We start from the raw sequence: 20,311 nt of genomic DNA on the forward strand, positions 1-20,311 counted from the left end.
CGACATTATTTCCCTCCAAATCTGACATTCGTTGGAACTGACATTACAACTGTTCCTGGGCTACAGTTGCTCATGCAGCTGTAGCATGTCAGCCCGTCCTCCTCGCCCTGCAGTGTATAGTCACCTCCATGCAGTAATGAAAAGGAGCGTCCCAAGGACATGTGCAAATGAACAGTACAAGCAAAGAAACGACATAAGGCTTCTAAACTCGTTATATCCCCCCCCAAAAAAAGAAACTGAGGGAAATTTCTAAGATTTCAGAGACACTTTTTTATATAAATCATCAACAATCAGAACACATACAGTTAAATTCTTGTAAGTACAACTTAGATTGTCATGTATTTTATTTTTTTCTATTTAATCCACTTCCAAAGCTGCTTTCTTCATCAAAATCTTATTTTTCATATGAGTCTTTAACCACAACCGTAGCTGCATTCACTCCATACTTTATCTCAACAAATAAACCTTTTGAATCCTCATTTTATATATACATACATATATATATATGTATATATGTATATATATATATATATATATATATATATATATATATATATATAGCATTCATGGTGTTGAAAGTAAAAATTACATATTGCACCTTTAACTTTAATCACAATGAAATTTTGGACCAATGTCCAGTCTTGATTGTGCATTACACACGTACAAACATACAGTTTAAACGCACATACTGTCTAAATATAAAATAATAAGAAAAAAAAACTGGGTATTATTAATATATATAATATATATATATATGTAAAAGTCTTACCAAAATTCAAGTGCTGACCAAGTTCAGTGCTAGATCCTCGCCGCAGTGTTAGTGCCTTTAATACAAGTATGGTTTCTTTGGTGCAGAGTTTAAACTATGTACAAATCCTCCTGTAGCCAATGACAGCTTGGCTCTACCCAACAAGTGTCACCGTGACAGGTGAGAGCTGAACAGCTGTCTTTACAGTCACCCTCCTCCTCCTCTCCCTGTGCTCTTACGGCTGTAGTTCCACTCCTGTCCTGCTGGTGGTAGCAGTGCGCCGCCGTGCTCTGCTGGCAGCATCGTCCGTGACATAGGACTCCACAGTAAACACATATTTTCACCACACCGAGAGCGACCCAGAAGCCAACGGTTACCTGAGCAGAAAGGTAAGAAAACGCTGTCGTTTGTTTGTTTATCCCACATGTTTTGTACTGTAACTATCAGCTCTTTGTCTGAGAGCGTTTCTTATGATTTTTAAAGCTAAAATGGGTCCGGAACCGGCTGTGAAGCTAAAGGCTCTGTCACCAAGTAGCATATGTTCGTTGTCACTCTGAGGTAGAGATGGACAGAGACAGTTATGGAGTAGAAATGGCTAATTCTTGCTCTAAGAACAAACAAAAACGCCTCGGAAAATGAATTTAATTGACTATATATTCGTATGTGCTAAATTAAAGATGAGCTGTTCATCTACGAACAAGCTAAATCATCTCTCGGAACACAGGAGCAGTGGGAGGCACAAACTTGAGCCCGTCTGTTATACTGAAAATGGATAGCTTCATTTGAACAGGACGTCCTGCTTATAGTTTCCCTTTCAGTGTGGTGTGCTCTATAAAGTGTAACTACCGTTTAATAGTCCGACCTGTCATTTACTGGATCTGCAGGGGGCTGGATATGCCGGTCAAAGAACAATGTTTCTTTGCCTTTAGGGGGTTTATCTAATAAACACTGCTGCGGGGCACAGTGGCTTTACTACCTGATAAGAGGTGGTGAAATGGTGAGGTTGACTATCTGTAACTACTTGGCCTACGTGTCTGTAGTATGAAACTGCTCAGGAAGCTTTGGTTTTTGAAATAACAGAAGTCCTGTCATGACTGGTTATCTTGTTGATTACATTTTTGCATTGGGTAATGTGCACAACATAAGTAAAAACTGTGTCACCCTTTAAAAATGGCCCCTTTTACTTGCATAAAGGACATATTCATATGGTCCATTGTCTTGTTTTCCCACCTGAGAAAGGATGTGTTTATTGCATTGGATGTGTAAGTTAGTGTGAGCAGACAGTGTACGCAACCAGATACAGTAAATGTTGCCTGGCAGATACCCAGAACTTTCTGTGAGAAGAAAAAACAAAACGTGAGTGAACTGCTTATACGACGATTTATTAAGGAAGTGAAAGTAAGGCAATTCCCTTTCATATCAGTGTGAATGGTTCTCAAAATAAAACAGTGCCTCATCATTGAGTGCAACAGGAGTTTTTCCCAAAAGTCTGTCTGTAAGCAAGACAAAAATAACATAATTATTGTCTGTTCCTTCTAACAGTAAATATATGTTTTAACCAGACTAATTCTTAATTTAATATAGTAAGCAGTAGACCCATCCGTTGCCAATATATTGCAACACAAGCACGTGAATGCAACAGAAACTGGCATGTAATTTGAGTACACGCTTAAGGTGCCAAGAGGACACATTTGAGCGTTGCCGCTATAGTAGAGTTGCAGGGACAGTGAACGGTAGTTTAACGAGAATGTAAGACGGAAGAAAAATCTAGTTAGCATAGATTTTTTTTCCTTTGTTCTCAGTAGGTATTGCTGCAGATACCGACCCGACTTGGCCGTGACGTAACAGATCCACAATAATTACACTCTCATTATGTACGACCGCAGTTTCAGGTTTCATCTTTCCCATTTAAAATCATGAGAGAAGAAGCACCGGTATCAGATTGGTTTCAAGACTTGTATCCGAGTCTTCAGTTTAAGCTGATAGAGTCCTGTCTAAAAAAAAATGTGAGCCAATGAATGGTTACAGCTAAACCAGGCCGGTGGGGGAGGTTTAGTGGTTTCAGAAGCAGTCACTATACACTGGGCCCATTGATACCTGCAGGTACCAGAGCACACCCAAGCACTCGAATCACATACATCTATTCATACTCCTGTTTTACCCCAAGGTGATGGATACTGTCAACAAGATAGTATTGCCTGTAGCAGTACAGGAAACAGCCAGGACTGGTAAAATCAGGTAAAATGGTATTCAGCACCTGGTCATCACAACCTTGGGTGAACTCAAACACTGTGTTCTTTGAAAAGGAACGTCCACCATTAAGTTTTGGATCACTGCATGAATGATCACTGCTGTTAGCTTTTAAAATGTGAATACTGTATGGTTTCTTTGCACAGCTTTGATAGTAAACTTAATATTTTTGGGTTGTTGACAAAACAAGACATCGGAGGACGTCATCTGGGGCTTTTGGGAAACACTCACTGACATTTTTCATCATTTTCAGACATTTGAAATATCAAGACAACTAATCGATTAATAACAATAACAATAAAAAAAAATCTGGTTAATTTCAGCCCTGTTGTAACGCTGGTTTCCAATTCCTTCTTTTCAGGCTTCCTTGTTGTTCCCCAAGTGATGTGCATAGCGGGACATTAGCTGAACCCCCTCCCTGTCCTGTTGCTGCTCCCCCCGAAGACCTCCACCTCCACCACCACTACCTCCTTCCTCCTCCTCCACCTCCTCCTCCTCCCTCCGGCCAAACCTGTGATGCCTCCCTCGTGCTGTGGCTACCTGTCACAGTACACCCATCATCATCTGATTGCCTTCCTCCTCACCTTCTTTAGGTAATATTGTCCCACCCTGCCCTAAAGGTCCCCGTCAAACCTTTGGGTTAATTTCTAGATGAGCCTGTGATAGCAGACATGTCCTCTTTTTTCTTTTTTTTATTATTATTATTATTTGTTTTATTATTTTGAATTGTTTGAAAGAGCGGTGGAGAAAGATGGTATGAGATTTCCTGAAAGCAGAAACAAAGAGTCACACACTTCGGTTCCATATGCATGATGTGTAATGTATGATGATGATGCTTCATCCGTCAGGCTTTTTTCAAGATCAACAACCAGGTGGTTGGTTAGTTTTTGGCTGAAACATTATCAAATTTAAAAGAGAAATGCATTAGGAGCCAGTGTGTGACACTTTCTTTCTGCTTTCGAGTCCACTTCCAGTGATCAGGGCCTTACTACAATCCCTGGTGTCTGTTACTTTCCTATAATCAAAAAATAATCATATTCCCAACAAATTCAAAGCAGTTTTGAAATGAAAGTCTCCTAACTAGCCAGTCACAAGAATGAACCACAAGCAAATGTGGGAGTCGGATAAAAGTGAAATGTAGCTAGTGCAGAAACATGTGAGAATGGGTGTGAGCTGTTGATATAGGTAAAAGGTCTGTGGAGCCTGGCTAACCCAGGCCAGACATGATCAAGATAACATAGACAATAAGGAAGGATTTCCAATAGAGGTGGTTTCTACATGGAGTGAAAAAGTAGAAAACATGAATCTAAATATTTTCTCATTGGGGAAAAAGAGTCCACAAGTGTATTAAACCCTGCAAAGACATTCAGGTCATTTGAATTTTAAAATGGAGAATGTACAGCAGTGTTTAACATACCAGGAATGAAATCATGTTGGTTCATTTCCTGCCACAGCCCGTGCTGTTAATCTTTAATTACAGCCGATCTGATATCGCATATCTGCGTCCACGTCAGGAGATTCCTATCAAAGCCAAGTGTCATCTGCAGCAGGCAGTAGCATGCAATGAATTCTGCTGCTCAGCATAAAGTTCGGGCTTGTGTTTCCTGTTTCTTAGATAAAGATGATGCATTCCAGATATTTCCTGTAAATTCTTTCAGCAGAATTGAACTGCTAGTTCTTTGGAATTTAACCTCCTGCGTGCCTCATGTCACCTTATGTAGCCCAAGACTCCTAACAAGAACTTTTAAAGGATTATTAATTGCCCAAGTAGGTAATATGGTATATTCTGATAATATGATGAAAGCCATTTTTCAAACATTTTGGAACTAGTATTTAGGAATCTACATCCCCTCCTCCAGCTGAAGTATGAACTCTGACCTGCTCATTCCACATGGATGGTCACATTAATATTTACCTAATTCCTTTTGCATAAGCTGGCTGGTTAAACCTGTTTTCTGTCTCTTCAGTTATGTGCTGCTGCATGCATCCAGGAAGACGTTCAGCAATGTGAAAGTGAGCATCTCGGCCCAGTGGACACCATCTGTCCTGAATGAAAGTCTCTCCCCGGGCGAGGTACTGTGCAGCAAGCAATCCAACACAGGTTCAATAAGAACAACATTAAAACCAAAGTTATATGTTGGCTGTTGGAAGTCTAGAGCGTCCATGACATTTAAACCCCCTGTCGCACTTGATTAACTGTGTTCTCTCCGACTGTCCCAGACATGGCGGGACAATCATCTGTTTGAAGATGAAAAGCAGGCAACTCTGTTCCTGGGAGCTCTGGACTCCATCTTCCTCTTCTCATACGCAGTGGTGAGTGGCGAACACGATTTTTATGTGTTAACAGCAGTCTGAAAAAAGGAGACGTCTGCTGCAGAAACTGGTGGACCGGGCAGAAGCTGATGATGGCATGTTTCAGGAATGACCTCTGACAGCAGCGACATTAAACTGTACTAGTGACTGTACATACCTTTATTAACTGCCTTACAGCCCAGCCTAGAACTTGGAGCTGAGTCGGGTCCATCTAATTTTTTAAACCTCCTTTAACTCTGATGTTTTAAATACAATTGTTTATTTAAATTATATTGTTTTACTCGCTTCATGTTCAGTCCTATGTATTCTCTTTAATAGCAAACTGTACTGGTATTGCGTTTTAAACACAATTGATGGATCGATTTGATTCTTGGTGCTGTCCACACAGGGTCTGTATCTCAGCGGTGTGATTGGGGACAGAGTGAACCTCCGCTACGTGCTCTGCTTCGGCCTGTGTGGCTCTGCTGCAGTGGTCAGTACATAGTGTGTGTTAGGCTGTGTGTTACTAACAATGAGGTGTTTATTTTTCAGTGATTTTAGCTGTGATCACTGTCTTTAATGTCTTCAAATAAGCGGTGATGAATCTGGATTCACATGTGTGTTTGTTTACATAAGAATGTCACCAACCTTTTGCGAACAGCAACAAACAGCCGACATGAATACCTGAAGGTGTTTATCCTGAAAACTGCATAATTCAAGCCAGAAAGTTTTGGATTTTTTTAGATGTTTGTCGCAAACCATGACAGGCCTACCGTCAGCTGTACAAGATGGGATGAATATTGAATAAAAGAAAGCGTGTGAATCACTCAATACAACTTCACACATGGCTAGCCCCACACAAGTATACAGATGTTTTGACTGTCATGCAGAGACCCATCTGTGTGTCTTGTTTCACATGTAGAGTACGTGATTCTCTATGATGAGATTTAGTCTTGAAAGAAGGGAAATTTAATGTGGAATTGAAAAAAATGCTCATTGATGACATTGATACAGTTTATATCTACACCAAGCAATAATAGAGATAAGATAACATTTGTTCCCAATAGCCTGTATTCATGATACTTTGGAACATAACTGTATCTATATATGCATTTGTAGGAATTTGTGTTCGGCACGCTCACGGAATGGCTCCACATCTACAACATCTATCTGTACTGCGGCCTGTGGGTGCTGAACGGCCTGCTGCAGTCGGCCGTCTGGCCCTGCGTGGTGGCCGTCATGGGCAACTGGTTCGGCAAGACGGGGTGAGTGTGACATTCCTCTTTTTCACAGAACTGCCATTTGTCTGAATTTAACTTTATTTAGATCACAACTGCAACATCTGTCCAAGTCTAGAAATATTTAGTCAAGTTGGTGTCCGTCAAGTCGAGCTCGACACACACGGAAACACCCGCACAATGACGTCCATTCATCGCTGTTGTTGCTGAGACATAGACCCCATTTAGAACTTTTCCTCACAGGCAGGACTTGTAAACATAATTTGCTGAATATAGAAGTAGCAAGTCACTGAGCTGAGTCTGAAGTTGCATTTAGTTCAAAAAGTGCAGTATAAAAAGTGTTTTTTAAGAGACACAATATCTGAATTTGAAACTAAAGGCATGAAAAATATGTCATTTATAAGTGAACTTGTTGTTGTCTTTCAGACGTGGTTTTGTGTTTGGCCTGTGGAGTGCTTGTGCCTCTGTAGGCAACATCCTGGGAGCCTTCCTGGCTTCCAGTGTTCTCAAGTATGGATATGAGGTAAGACACACTTTTTTTTTATATTTTTGCGATACCTGTTTTGATAACATTCTCAGCCACTAAATGCTAACATGATGTCTTTTGTTGTTGCTGTGTGCAGTACGCCTTCCTGGTGACGTCAGTGGTGCAGTTTGCCGGTGGGGTGGTGGTGTTCTTCGGCCTACTTACCTCCCCAAAAGAAGTCGGTAAGAACAGCAAGGATCAGAGTATAAATGGTGTTTCTTGATATAATTGAAGATATACTATCTAACATTTAACATTTGTGTGTCAGGTTTGTGCTTGGAGTCAGAGCTTGGCCCAGTAGAGACGGACACAGACAGCCACCAACCTCTGATGAGCGACGAGGAGGACGAGGTGGAGGTGGAGGTGTACGCCAGGCGACACCATTCCATTCAGCAGCCAGACGAACCTCTGGCCGAGCCTCCTCAGGCCATCGGCTTCTGTCAGGCTTTCTGTCTGCCCGGAGTGCTGCCTGTGAGTCCACAATCCGAGTCAAGTCAAAGTCAAATGTGGTGCTCTTGAACAAGCACTTAAGTCAAACAAACACCATATTGACTCTGTCCCTGTTTGTACTGCAGTATTCCCTGGCTTATGCGTGTCTGAAGCTGGTCAACTACTCCTTCTTCTTCTGGCTTCCTTTCTACCTGAGCAACAACTACGGCTGGAAGGAGGCAGAGGCCGACCGCCTGTCTGTGTGGTACGATGTTGGAGGAATCATCGGTAAGTGGCATGAGAATTTATGCATTTTATTCCATCCTATGTTTCATCATGGTCTCACTCAAAAATTTTGTTGTTAAAAATTATCACTTTTTTCAATGGACTCTGGTACAGTAAAAAAAAAAAAAAAAAAAAAGAATCTCTCCTCCTCTGTTCCTTATACATTATATCATGAGTTTGGATGTAAGCTGCCTTTTCCTCACCGTGTTGTTTTGTTTCTGTGTTTCAGGGGGGACAGTCCAGGGTTTGATTTCTGACTTCATGGGAAAGAGAGCCCCGGTGCTGGCCACCAGCCTGGCACTGGCGATGGGAGCCCTAGTGGGATACAGCCGTGAGTATAGAGTCATTGAAAGATTTGGTTTTGTTTTCCCTCTGTGATGGACTAATGAAATCAAGCAGAAACTCATATATATAAGGCTGATGGTGGAATAACAGAATAACAATTCTACCTTCTTTCTTTCTCAGGATCACCTAACGACCAGGTGATCAACGCCGCGCTGTTGGCCGCCACCGGCTTCTTCATTGGCGGCCCGTCTAATATGATCAGCTCGGCCATATCTGCTGACCTGGGCCGGCAGGACGCTCTGAGGGGGAGTCAGGAGGCCTTGGCTACTGTCACTGGCATCGTGGATGGAACTGGGAGTATGGGAGCTGCCGGGGGGCAGGTGAACAAAAACATCTCTTAAGGCAGCCTGTGTTCAGTAAACAACAGAAGGAAAAGATTGGTTGTAAGTGCAGTCCCACCTGCAGATTTAAATTTGACCTAATTTATATCTCCATCTTCTTCTAGTACCTGGTGTCCCTGATTGAAAGCAAGCTAGGCTGGATGTGTGTCTTTTACTTCTTCATCGTCATGGTAAGACGACTTCCTGGAATCACAAGAGGCCTTTTTATTAACACTGCAGTGAAAAGTTGTCCTGTCTTGCAGATTCTTGCACATTGACATAAATATGATTTTTAAATGCCATTCCATTTAATGTCCAGCTGATAAAACTATATCTTCTTCTTTTTTTAAAAAATTATCACTTGTTTGCTCATTGGTAATGGCAAGAACCATTAGACGCATACATTAACCACAGCACACAGTAATACAAACCAAAAAACAGGAAACAGGAACACCACCTTATATAACATAAAAATAAAACTGTCCTGTAACCCTGACTGTTGTGTCTTTATGTTACAGACAGGGGGCAGCATTGTCTTCATCACTCCCTTGCTCTTCAAAGAGGTGCGCGCCATGTGGAGAGACAGACAAGCGCTGCGCCGCCAGTTGTGAAAGCATTAACATAAAGCAGACGTGATGCTTCTACTGTTATCAATGGCGACACAGCGAGGCTGCACAGACACTCACCTTCTCTGTGAGTTTCATGAGGTGGAAGGGTTTGGTGGATGCTTTTTTTCTCACAGTCACGAGTGTTATGGTGACCTGGAGTTAGAGTGACACCAGTTTTATTCCCACAAGCATGGCCCGAGTTTGTCTGTGAGCAGGAAGAGAGTCTTTGAGCACAACGCTGCAGTCTTATCCGCTCACAACAAGGCTGAAATGTAAAAAAAAGGATCTGGAGGTTGAAGTGCCTAACTAAAAAGGCTTTTAAAGGGACCTGGCTGTCAGGCACAACCACTCTGTGAATTCATCACAGAATGTACTCATGTATATATATTTTAGGATTTTAAATGGATGTAAAAACTTTAGATTTTTTAAATGTACATGTTTTAATCAGGAGTTCTTAACTTAAAGATCAAACGCTCTGAGGCAGATTGTAGGTCAGGATTATTGAAAGAATGTGAATAATAATTGTAATGTAGAAATTGACTGTCAGCTTTTGTATTTATGTATGATATTTTTGTTTATGGTTAAGATAATGACTATTGCACTGTAGTAATCAGACAGTCATCATTAAGTCTTCAAGATTTTAGTGAACCACCTACATTGTAGTGTTTTGGGAAACTCAAAGCCACTTGATTTATTGTGTTTACAGTTTTGTGTAGTCAGAAACTTTACTGTAAAGCCTTTCCATCATGGGGACTGGTCCTCTTGATTATGTAAATGTGTCGGCCACTGACAAATATTTGCTCTTTGTTGCTTTTTTTTTTACTTCACTGGATTGTTTATGCCTCAAATCTTAGTGTCTTAAATCCCAGGAAACCCCTCATACAAAACAAACTGACAGAAACACAACCAGAAGAATCTTCCATTGTGTTCTCACATAATTAGTTTACAGTGTACTGTACATGTAACACTTCAAGTGTTTTATTCCACACTGACATTGAAAATGAAACACATTTGTTTGTGTTTGATCTGTTGCCGAACATGGTCAGTTATCACCGTGAGTCTTTGTACACTATATTTACTCACAATCATTGTGGGAAACACAGCAGCCATATGCTGGGAAGTTTTTGCGAATGTTGTCTACATGTCGAGACAGTTTGGTCAGTAATCTGTGAGAACTTGTGATTTTACAGCCACTGACACAACAGGAACTTTGCTCTGTTGCATGCAGATACACAAGTCACCATAAAAAGTGCTTTGGGGACAGGTTCCTTGTGCTAAACCAATAGCAGTGGTGTCTAAAATGAGACATGCAAAGTCAAATGTAATTAAAATGAACATTGATATGTATGTGGAATGTGTAACACTATCTGTGGTATAATTATTTTTTTTTTTTTACATTTGTTTATTTTAAATGTTTTAATGTAAATGCAAATTTTCATTTAAAATAAATGCATATTACATTTAACAAATTGTGAAATATCTAGTTCACACCTACAGAATACTGAAGATAATATAGTAATTGTTTTATTATAGCCTCTAAGTTTCATTACATCACATTCCCGCCAAATCCAGTAAACGTAATTAGTGTACTCTGGTTATTTCCTGTGTAATGTTACCTGAAAACCACCAGGTGGTGCTATTAAGTCAAAAAAACCATCAAGTTTTGGTCTTTCATAACACTAAAAGAAACAAGAGTTCAGACGGCAGTTTTGTTGTTTATATCAATCTCATTTACATTTTATTATTTTGAGCACACTATGAAATCAACAACATGAAAGGCAACAGTGCACCAACAACCCAACAATATAGTATTTTCTATACAAATATCATCACAAAGGATGAGTCTGATCCCATACAAATACACTTCTTACATGTTGCAAGGGTACATACACCAGTATTAATTTACAATAAAATTATTACAAATGGTGTACAAAAGATTACATTCATGCATATACAACACTTTTTGTTTTTTTAAAAAGGCTTCACTTTAATATAGCTGCGACAGGTGAATTAGGTAAGCAAAGTTTGCCTAGGCCAAGTGAGACTAACAGCTCAATCTTGACATTTACCAGTTTAGTTTTATTGTATTTCCTCCAAACGGCTATGAAGAAGAATAACAATTATACAATGTGTCTAACAGCATGACAGATCTTACTGGAGGAAAAAGGTAATATAATAATTATTATTATATTATCAATGTCTGGAAAATTCCTAATCTGTGCCCCGGTTTCTGAGAAAGTATTTGTTTTTTTTGTTTTTTTAAAGATTACCATAAAAAAATAATTCTCTTGTCAACAATGTTTGAAGTAGTGCAAAGGTATAGTTTCCGAAATAACACAATTAGTTAGTTATAGTAAAAAAAAAAAAAAAAAAGGGAATTTACAATTATTTCCCTACTTAACAAACTCAAAATAAGTTAATAGACTTTGAAAGTTTCCTCTTAAATGCACTGAGAAGATAGCTGCACACAAACACTGGCTCTCTCTCTCTCTCTCTCTCTCTCTCTCTCTCACACACACACACACACACACACAGATACGTTGACAAACAAAACAAGCCATCCTGACAAATTCAAACAATTCTAAACAGCCGTGTTTGCTATTTTTAGCGCTGTGAAATATGGCCGTGAAAGAATAACATGATCATGAACAACTGCTTTCATGCCAATTTCTCACAGAGACTGAGGGGGCTGCTTCATGAAAGAGAGGCTGAGAGACTTCTAAAAGGGAGGCAGACAAAAGCACGTCTGACTCGAGGGCCACTTGTCTGGCCGCTGAGATCCTTTGATCCAGAAGGGGTCTGAGACGTTTTCTGGTTTTCTATTAAAAGTTTTCCTCATCCCTTCCCCCACTAATACTGCTCCTCCGTCTCCGGGAGAGCTGTCAGAGCAGAGCGAGGCAGAGAGCGACAACAAAAGTTGCCTCTCCCCTCCCCCCTCGGGGGAGCCGAGTTTCCTCTGCATGGAGCTGGGCCCCACTTTGACACACTGACTCTTTTACCTGATGTGAAACTCAACGCCGAGTGCTGAACCTCGACAGCTTTTACCACAACACAATAATCAGACCCCCCTCTCCCCTTTGTGTCGGTCTCTCTGTCTCTCTTTCGCCTGTAGACATAAACAACCTGAGCTATGTTGGTTTTAAATTTTGTGTGTATATAACTTGTTTGTTTAACTGAATCACTTGATGAGGTAGTTAAGAGTGGATTAATCTAGGGCATGGCTTTATATTCATATACAAATTTGAATGACTGTAGGGACAAAGGAGGAGGCATGTCCTATTTGAGTCACCAAATCCTTCTGTGACCTACCAACAGTGAGCCACTTGTTATAAATGATGTGTTTCTAATTTAATGGCACAGCTATTTCCTCTTTGGTACAACTGCCTCAGCTGCCACAACTTCAACAACTTGTGAGAAAGCTCAAAATGAACACCAATCAAACTCATTCACACAAACACTTATATATGTACACTTATAGAACTTCGTGGCGACAGAAGATGCTAAGCAGCTCGACTCTTCTTAGAGGAAAAAAAAAATTGGGATCGAAAGTTTCGATCCCTCCGACTTGTGTCACAGTGATAAAACGCTATGTTGAACGCTACACCTTCATGAAGAAAAGGATGGTGGAAATCATGTGAAGGCAAAGAGCTGAAAATGCTACATTGTACAAGCGTAAAGCTAATACTAAATAAGGTTGGTTGCCAAACAAATATACAGATGTTTTTACAGCCCCATTATGCAAAAAGGGAATATAGTTTGTATAATTCTTGCTTTGTTGGGATGGTATAAAATAATTATGGGCCGAATTTTTAAGCGGCAACGGTGGAGTCTATATGAGCACTGACTTAAAAGTGACTGACTTAAAGTCTAACACTTAAGTCACAGGTTTCCACAAATGTTGGTTCAATACCTTATTTTACACTTTGCTTGTCTATTTTTTTTTTTATTTTATCTTTTTTTGAAAATGATCTAGCATCATTGATAATAAATAAATAGTCAGATATGAAACGTTATCATTTCTACTCTCATTGTATGACAATGACTGAATCACTTAACCGCTGACCCTCCACCGTTGACCTTTAACCTGGAGCTAATCACAGTCGTGCTGCCAAATTTTCGAGCGCTGGCTGAGGTTTTGACCTCTGGCTCGACTCGTGCTCTGGGAGCCGCAGGGGTGAGACTGAAGGCAAAGTGTGACACGAGGCCAGGAATAGTAACTCCTCTAATCAAAACCTCTTATGACTTTTAGCAAGAGGGAGAAAAAACGGGTCGAGAAATGAGGTCAAATACTATTGAAGGCCCATTCAGAAGACAATTAACCTCTTATAACTAGAGCCTGTTTCTGTTATTAAGAGTGCATTCAAAATTATTTCACAGTATAGTCAGAAGCTGAGGAAAACAGTATAGAATATAGAATATTTCTAATTATCAACAAAAACCGTTTCTAGGGTCTGAGCATGATTAAGGAGGGGAATGGTAGCTTCCTTGTGCTGAGAACTGAAGGTATGTGATGTCAGTTTTTAAGCCCATGCTGTCTGAGCTTGTGGACAGTCAGTTACAAAATGCTACATATTTACATATGATATGAAACATCAATGTGAGGTGAAGGATGTCGACCACTAAGTGATCTGCCGTTGAGTCTGCTTCTCTACTGCCGAGACGATGCTTTGTAATGCAGAAGCTTCCTCTTCTTCACCCTGAAGAAATCTGATGAGAGAAAAAGACAATTCAAGGTCAGGAAAAATACGTCCAGACAGTCTATTAACTGAAATCTTTCCTTGATGGTGTCTTGATACAGTCAGTAGAATCATGATGTGAGTCAAGATATAAAAGCACTGTTTAAGGAAAGGGTAAACTTTTCTGGAAACACAATTTTTAACATTCTTGCTGAGAGCTTAGAAGCTTTTGCCAGTTAGCTAAACACAAAAACTGAAAACAGGGAACATGTAGCCTTTCTCCATCCAAAAGTAAGGTAAGTCGTAAAGTAAAAAAGCGAGAACATTTAAAAAAAAATGTTTCCTGATTTTTTTACACTCCAGTTCGTGCCAAGCTAAGCAGCTGCTAACAGTGGCATCATGTTCATTTAATTGTCAGCAACAGAATAAATAAGCATAATTTAGAAATTTTGGGCGTACTGACCTGTGATGGCAGCCTGCCTGCGTTTTCCATTGCGTTTGAGCCGGTAGCACCCCCTTGTGGTCACCTCCAGGTACTCATCCCCAGACCCACATGAGCTGCTGGACCTTGGGGAACTCTCGCCTGATGAAGGCGAAATCTGTCTTCTATTCTGTGGCAGCCCTGCCGGCCTAACCGTGCAGCTGCGGTAAAACACCGGCACATCCTGACACCTGAGCTCCTCCCACTCAATGTTGGAGCCCTCTCCCGGCCTCTCACTCTGGAAATCGAAGTTCCAGCGCTTGTTGGCCACCTCCACGCTCATGCAGAGCAGCCGCTCGAAGTCCTTCTGCAGCTGCTGGTGGTCTACTGGCCCGAAGAGATTCCTCCGCACTGGCCCCACCTTCAAATTCAAAGTCTCGATGCCCCCCTGGCATGTCATTTCCGAGTCAGACGCCATTGCTGGTCCTGCTGTTGATGTTGATGGAGAGGCAAACGCCATTTCCCTGTAAGAGAAGAAACACATGCAGCACACAGTGTTAAAGAAAGGCCAGAGGTGGAGTGTTGGCTCTGTTAGACCTGTAGAGCTTCAATGAGGTGTGAGCTGGCTTTTTACTGGCATAGATTACACACAAACACCCACCCCTCCCACCACCAGCTGTATCTGCCCTCTTGGGCGCCTTTATATTTTATGTGATCAACCACATGTGTGCCCTTACCCGCTGAGTAATTACTGCAGCTACAGGTAACTGAACTTACACCATATAAATCTCAAACATAATTCACTGGCCTGCCGTGTGAGAGTTAACCGGATTCTCCACCTGCTCTGGTGTCTGCAGGTCAAAGGTCGACTGTAGAGGTCAGAGAGTCACTTAGAGAAAAGGCCCACGTAGACTCCTTGTGAAAAATGTTTCCCACATACCCCAGCTGCCTCCTGCCACGTTTAATTAGAGCAGCGCTGTTGAATTCTGACATCGACTTCTGCACCGGTAACTGATATTCTGCCAAGTTTATCATGTCACAACCTGCACTATCTCCACAGTGTGGTTTAATTTTACATGTAGGTGAATGATAACCACATCCTTGGTGAATCTAGAGCCTCGTTCCTTGCACTTAACTCACGGTTCTTGCTTTATCAGCTGTTTCGAAGCAGTAAAACACGACGATGTGTTCTCTGTGGGATGGGCAGTAACTACTATAGAGCTGATAGTTATACTGCTGTATACTGTGTGGGTGCACCAGCGCAACCAGTGTGAAAATTGTATCATGTGCCCTGTTTTGTATGGGGGCCCTGTTTATACTTAACTCATATACCTAAAAAGAAATTTGCATTTAATGAGGCGGCCACAATGTAAAGTCAGGGGGCAAGGGGCGTGGGTAGCTGAGAAGGGGCCCCATAGTGGGTTAATCTGGCCCTGCGCAAACATCTAAGATATATTAAGCAGTTGAACAAAAAATGGCAATGGATTCAAACAGAGAGCGTCACATTCTGGGATTCAGTGCGAGTAGTTTTCACATAGGATAGCTTAATTCTCCAGTTTTATTGGGGCTGTTTGCCAGTCATTAAAACTGCGTAATTGCTCAAATTAAACTGTAAATGGTTAAGTCGCTTGTGGTTTCTCGGGTCTCACAGTTAAAACAGCATGGAGAATGTACAGTCATTTTAAGAAGCACCAACATGCCATTATATAAGCTCAAAATTAGCCTGGGGACAAAAAATAAGGGGCCGGACCTGCTTGGGGGGAAAAAAACACACACAAAAAAAACCCTAGAAGGTCTGAGGAGGAGGGGGGAGAAGAGCGTTGCGAAACTGTTTGACACATACAGAATGTATAGCTAGTGAGAGCACTTCCACAAGTCAAACAGCCTGTAAATTTCACCATGTCCGCCCGCTCATTACAAACAGTTAGAAAACATGTGTTTGCAACCACAGGAGGCGAGCAGTTTTAGCGCTTTCAAGCTCTGACTTTGCTTTAATCACTATCAGTAATTGATTTAACCCGCACGACTTCCTTCAGAACCGCATGAATGTTAAGAAAAAAAAAAAAGAAAAAGAAAAAAAAACCTCGGTGAAACAATGTAAAGTCAAAACCAGCACTGCCTCTCTTTCACCGACAGGGCTGCTGCTCTCTGCCAGTGAAAGTTGTTTGTGCTGAGGATGAAGTGGGCGCGGTATGCAGATCGGGTTACCACTTCGCTCGGTGTCTCCGGAAAAAAACGCCGAGAAAACCCACTTTAAACTTCCACCAAAACTATAGAAAAAAAACACAACTACGAATGCAACGACTGCCTCTGCAACCGAGAGTAATTACTTTGCAATGCCGGTCAAAACAACACCAGAAAAGTCACTTTTTGCCTTCGTAAAAAACGAGTCCGGAGGAAAAGTTCGTGACGCAGTCGGATTCCGTGCGGATGTGGGTCAATGAGATGCGACACACAAAACAGCCCGCATCTTGTCAAAGCACTTCACGCTCATATTACACACACAACAGCCACTTAATATTGCATTGAAGAGTGTCAACAACTATATAAAAGTATTAGTTAACATGTACTTTTTTCACATTATAGAATTGCGTGTCAACGGCTAGCAACGCGGCGATCAACGTCTCAAACTAACGTAACGTTACGTGCACTTTAGCTTAACCAAATATATAAAAGTAAAGAGTTAGAGCTTTGGTATGATTACTCGTAAAATACTCGTAATTAATATGGCGTCAAGAAAAAAGACACGAAATAAATGATATTTATCTTCTTACCATCAGCGTCAATGTCTCAAAAGTTTCTACAAGTTGACGTCTCGAGCGTTTCGCCCTCAAACTGCGCACAGTTCAGGTCCAGTCAGAGAAATGAGCTGCGTTCGTGACAGCAGCGTGGAAACAAACACTGTCACGTTGAACACTATCGTAGCCACTGCCCACAGGAGGGTCGCGCTTGTCGCCTTTATCTGCGAGTTGTTTGTAAAGGATTTAGAAGACAGGAGAAGAGGGTACGTCCCAGCAACGATCACGTGGGTCGCCATCAAAACAGTCATTGTTGGCGAGCCGCCGGGAGGTAAACAACGCAATCATAAATGTGTAAGACAAGTGAACGCAGCGAAAGCTGCAGTTGTGCTGCTGCAGAAAAGACGTGCGCAGAAAAACATCCAACATGCACTAAGTGAAAAAAAAAAGTTTCAACTGTGTATTTAACGTTGTTTTATTGTATACTAATACATATTAAGTGTTAAAAGCTATAATAAATAGTGTCTTACCCTTTTTTTAAGATGCTAAAAAGCTCCGATTCTCTCTCTGCGATCCTGCTCCAACCTGTTGCTGCTGCACTCTGTTGCGCGCCAGTGCCTCACTTCTCCCTCAGCGCAGCTAGAAGTAGGTCAAATAACTTGGCAATGGCGGCCATTTCCCTTCTCCAGCAAATGTGACACACATTCTCGTGTAATGTTTGCATCACGTTTTCCTTTGGCACCGAGCCCACGGACTTCAGTCACGTTGAAATGCAACGTGACTTGAAACTGGGAGGTCAAGACAGCCCCATTTTGACTTTTCCCGCAAATTTCCCACATCCACACATGTATGGAGTTCAGGCCCATGAAGTGGAAAGAGGCACTGGGAGGCATGTGCATGCCATGATCATGTACATTTAGTCACTTATGAAGTAAGTAGGTGAAGCACAAACCATGCTGCTTCTCACTTCCTTACCGTAAAATGTTTGTGACTTCTTGACCTCTAATGTTAAATCAAAATCAAATTAACATACATAGAAACACATTTTTTTTGTCTCAGGAAATAAAACTAGTTTTTCTAAATTAAAAACACAGTAATCTTATTTGACACATTCTATGACATATATACTGTTTCTTTTTTAATGTACCTTGGTATTTTATAGCTACCTAGATTAAAGTCCACAGATAAAAGCACCAGTCTGATGTTTGAATAAAAGAGATTAGAGCTGCTGAAGCAAATAGTTGAGCAGCAGAAAACTAATCTGCAACAACTGAGATCAGGGGTTTTAAAGGGTAACTTCGCAAATTTTACCCATTAAAGTGTATTTACAGGTCTTAAGGAGTGCTGCAACATATGTGGAAAAAAATTGAGGCTTCAGAGGAAGCTGCATGTAATCTGATTAATTGCATCCAGTGATGTCACTCAGTGGCTTAGTTGCACTGTGGGCTAGCACTGCACTCCTATAATACTGTTGGACTTATTATCGGCAGTTTAAAAACAAATTATCATAATCGCTGCAGCAAAACACATCACCTTTTTAATGCCACCTACTTTACCCATAATGCAATTTAGCCACTGGGTGACATCACTGGAGTAAATGTATGATATTACATATGGCTTCCTATGGAGACACAAAAGGCTTTATACAGCTTTTTTCACATACGAAGTAGTCCTAGTACTCACTTAGACCTGTGAATACACTTTAATGTCTAAATCAGCGGAGTTAACCTTTAATCAAAAATGCCAAACATTCCTCAATTATAGTTCCAGAGACTTTATATAGCATCAGACTGCTTATCTTGGGGTTTTGGACTCTTAGCCAAACAAAAAAAGGCACTTGAGTATGTCAATTTTGGTCTTGCAACCTTTCATAGTCATTATGTCGCTGATTAAACAAGGGATTAATTAGCAGATTAATTGCTTGAGCTCTTACATTTAAAATAACAATGGAGGCATTTATCGAATTTTCCCATGTGTAAGAAGCAGATTTTTTTTCCCTTTTATCGCCATAAGTATTAAATTTCACTTCTTCTTTTTTCTTTTTCTTTTTTTTTGTTTTGCTTTTTATTCAATTTTTTCCAGTTCTTAAATTCTCGCTCGGTTGCCTTTCATTATTACATCATGTTAGGCTTCCAGTAGCACGTCCTACACCTATTATGACACTTTCTTTCTTTCCGTAACTATTACGAGATACTGCCGGCTCATCCTTCCTATTGTAATTGACAAATAGGTTCTCCTGTTTCTTCTTATTACATAGGCTCTCTGTTACAGCGTGTTACATGGGCCTCGTTGTTGCATAGCATTTCAGTGACACAATATGGGAGTCATTTGAGTGGCCCCCGCGCCGACCAACGCCCCTCACTCAGGAAGGTTGCTCCCGGTTACAAACACACACTGACTATTTTTACACATTAGTCAGTGCCTGGCCAGCCTCATTTCAGCTGAAGCCACTCAGACACTTTGAATGAAAGCAAGGTTTCTGCAAGTGTTTTATCAGATGCTCTGCTTTAATAAGCCAAAGCAGGTAGCGGCCATGGTGAAGGTCATTGTTTGTGTGCGATCTGTGTGACAGCAGTGTGGCGGCTTGGGAGTCATTACGTCACCACTGTGGAATGTTTCTTGATATGAAGAGGCTATTTTCCTGGAAGAGCTTAGAAAAAGTTCAAGGCAGCTCAGAGCAAACAAAACAAGTGCATCCAAGTGAGTTAAAGAGTTTCAGGCGACACATCCCAATTATTGGGTTATGGAGGGGGTTTGATGAACATGAGATTTCCTTTGAATTTGCACTCTTTCAAGTGATACTGTTCAATCACCACTAATTAGAAAGATCCACATCCACTGTTCCAAAGGTACCCCACTAATAATTTACCCACTTTATTTTAACAAAAGATGTGAATAGAACTGCAATGATCAGTCAATGAACCCATCAGTCGATCTGCCATCGCTTTTGAAAATCTCTGTAGTCGTTTCAATAATGCGAAACAGTCACTGATTTCAGCTTTTAAAATGCGAGGATGTGCTGCTTTTTATTGTTTTTGGAGTGTTAGTTGGATCAGCTATTTGCGAAAATAATCGGCAAATTAGTAGATGGGGAAACTAATCATTAGCTGCGGCCCTAGATGTGATGATAAATGGATCATGTGCCCCGTCATTGACATCGTATTGTCAGCACAAAAACGCATTTATTGTCTACATGCTGAGTTATTTTAGGTCCCTCCCATCGTGATACATAATAGGCAATTAGGGTTGTGGCCCAGTTCCCTATTGCTCCGCTAATCTGTGTGTCAAGTGGGCTTTATTTACTGTCATATTTGAGGGCTCCTGAGCAGACAATGAGTCCTCAGCAGCATGATCCCCTCACTGTTATGTCAGCTCCCTGACCTGTATTTACAGTCAGCTTATTGTTCCACATTACATTCCTAATCCTCCTTCTTG

The 20,311-nt window shown here is 41.0% G+C and overlaps 2 protein-coding genes across 3 annotated transcripts; one reads left to right on the top strand and one right to left on the bottom strand.

The window, feature by feature from the left end:
* The first annotated feature begins 1,009 nt into the window (after nucleotides 1-1,009).
* Nucleotides 1,010-10,395, top strand: slc37a3 (solute carrier family 37 member 3). Its single transcript, XM_030439812.1, has 14 exons — nucleotides 1,010-1,137; nucleotides 3,360-3,591; nucleotides 4,966-5,071; nucleotides 5,219-5,311; nucleotides 5,700-5,783; nucleotides 6,410-6,555; nucleotides 6,955-7,051; nucleotides 7,152-7,236; nucleotides 7,323-7,525; nucleotides 7,630-7,771; nucleotides 7,998-8,099; nucleotides 8,234-8,433; nucleotides 8,559-8,624; nucleotides 8,952-10,395. The coding sequence occupies exons 2-14, from the start codon at nucleotides 3,515-3,517 to the stop codon at nucleotides 9,042-9,044; spliced, it is 1,494 nt and encodes a 497-aa protein (XP_030295672.1). The 5' UTR covers nucleotides 1,010-1,137; nucleotides 3,360-3,514; the 3' UTR covers nucleotides 9,045-10,395.
* A 353-nt stretch (nucleotides 10,396-10,748) lies between these two features.
* On the bottom strand, nucleotides 10,749-17,534 carry cdkn1d (cyclin-dependent kinase inhibitor 1D). Of its 2 annotated transcripts, none has more exons than XM_030439815.1 (3): nucleotides 17,407-17,534; nucleotides 14,181-14,662; nucleotides 10,749-13,748 (listed from the first exon to the last, which is right to left on the bottom strand). In XM_030439815.1, the coding sequence occupies exons 2-3, from the start codon at nucleotides 14,656-14,658 to the stop codon at nucleotides 13,690-13,692; spliced, it is 537 nt and encodes a 178-aa protein (XP_030295675.1). In that variant the 5' UTR covers nucleotides 14,659-14,662; nucleotides 17,407-17,534; the 3' UTR covers nucleotides 10,749-13,689. The 2 variants fall into 2 exon arrangements, with proteins under 2 accessions (XP_030295675.1, XP_030295673.1); XM_030439813.1 differs by lacking the exon at nucleotides 17,407-17,534 and adding an exon at nucleotides 16,913-17,169.
* Between the last annotated feature and the right edge of the window lie 2,777 nt (nucleotides 17,535-20,311).

This window comes from Sparus aurata, chromosome 14 (genome assembly GCF_900880675.1).
Source record: "Sparus aurata chromosome 14, fSpaAur1.1, whole genome shotgun sequence".
Taxonomy (NCBI): Eukaryota; Metazoa; Chordata; class Actinopteri; order Spariformes; family Sparidae; genus Sparus; species Sparus aurata.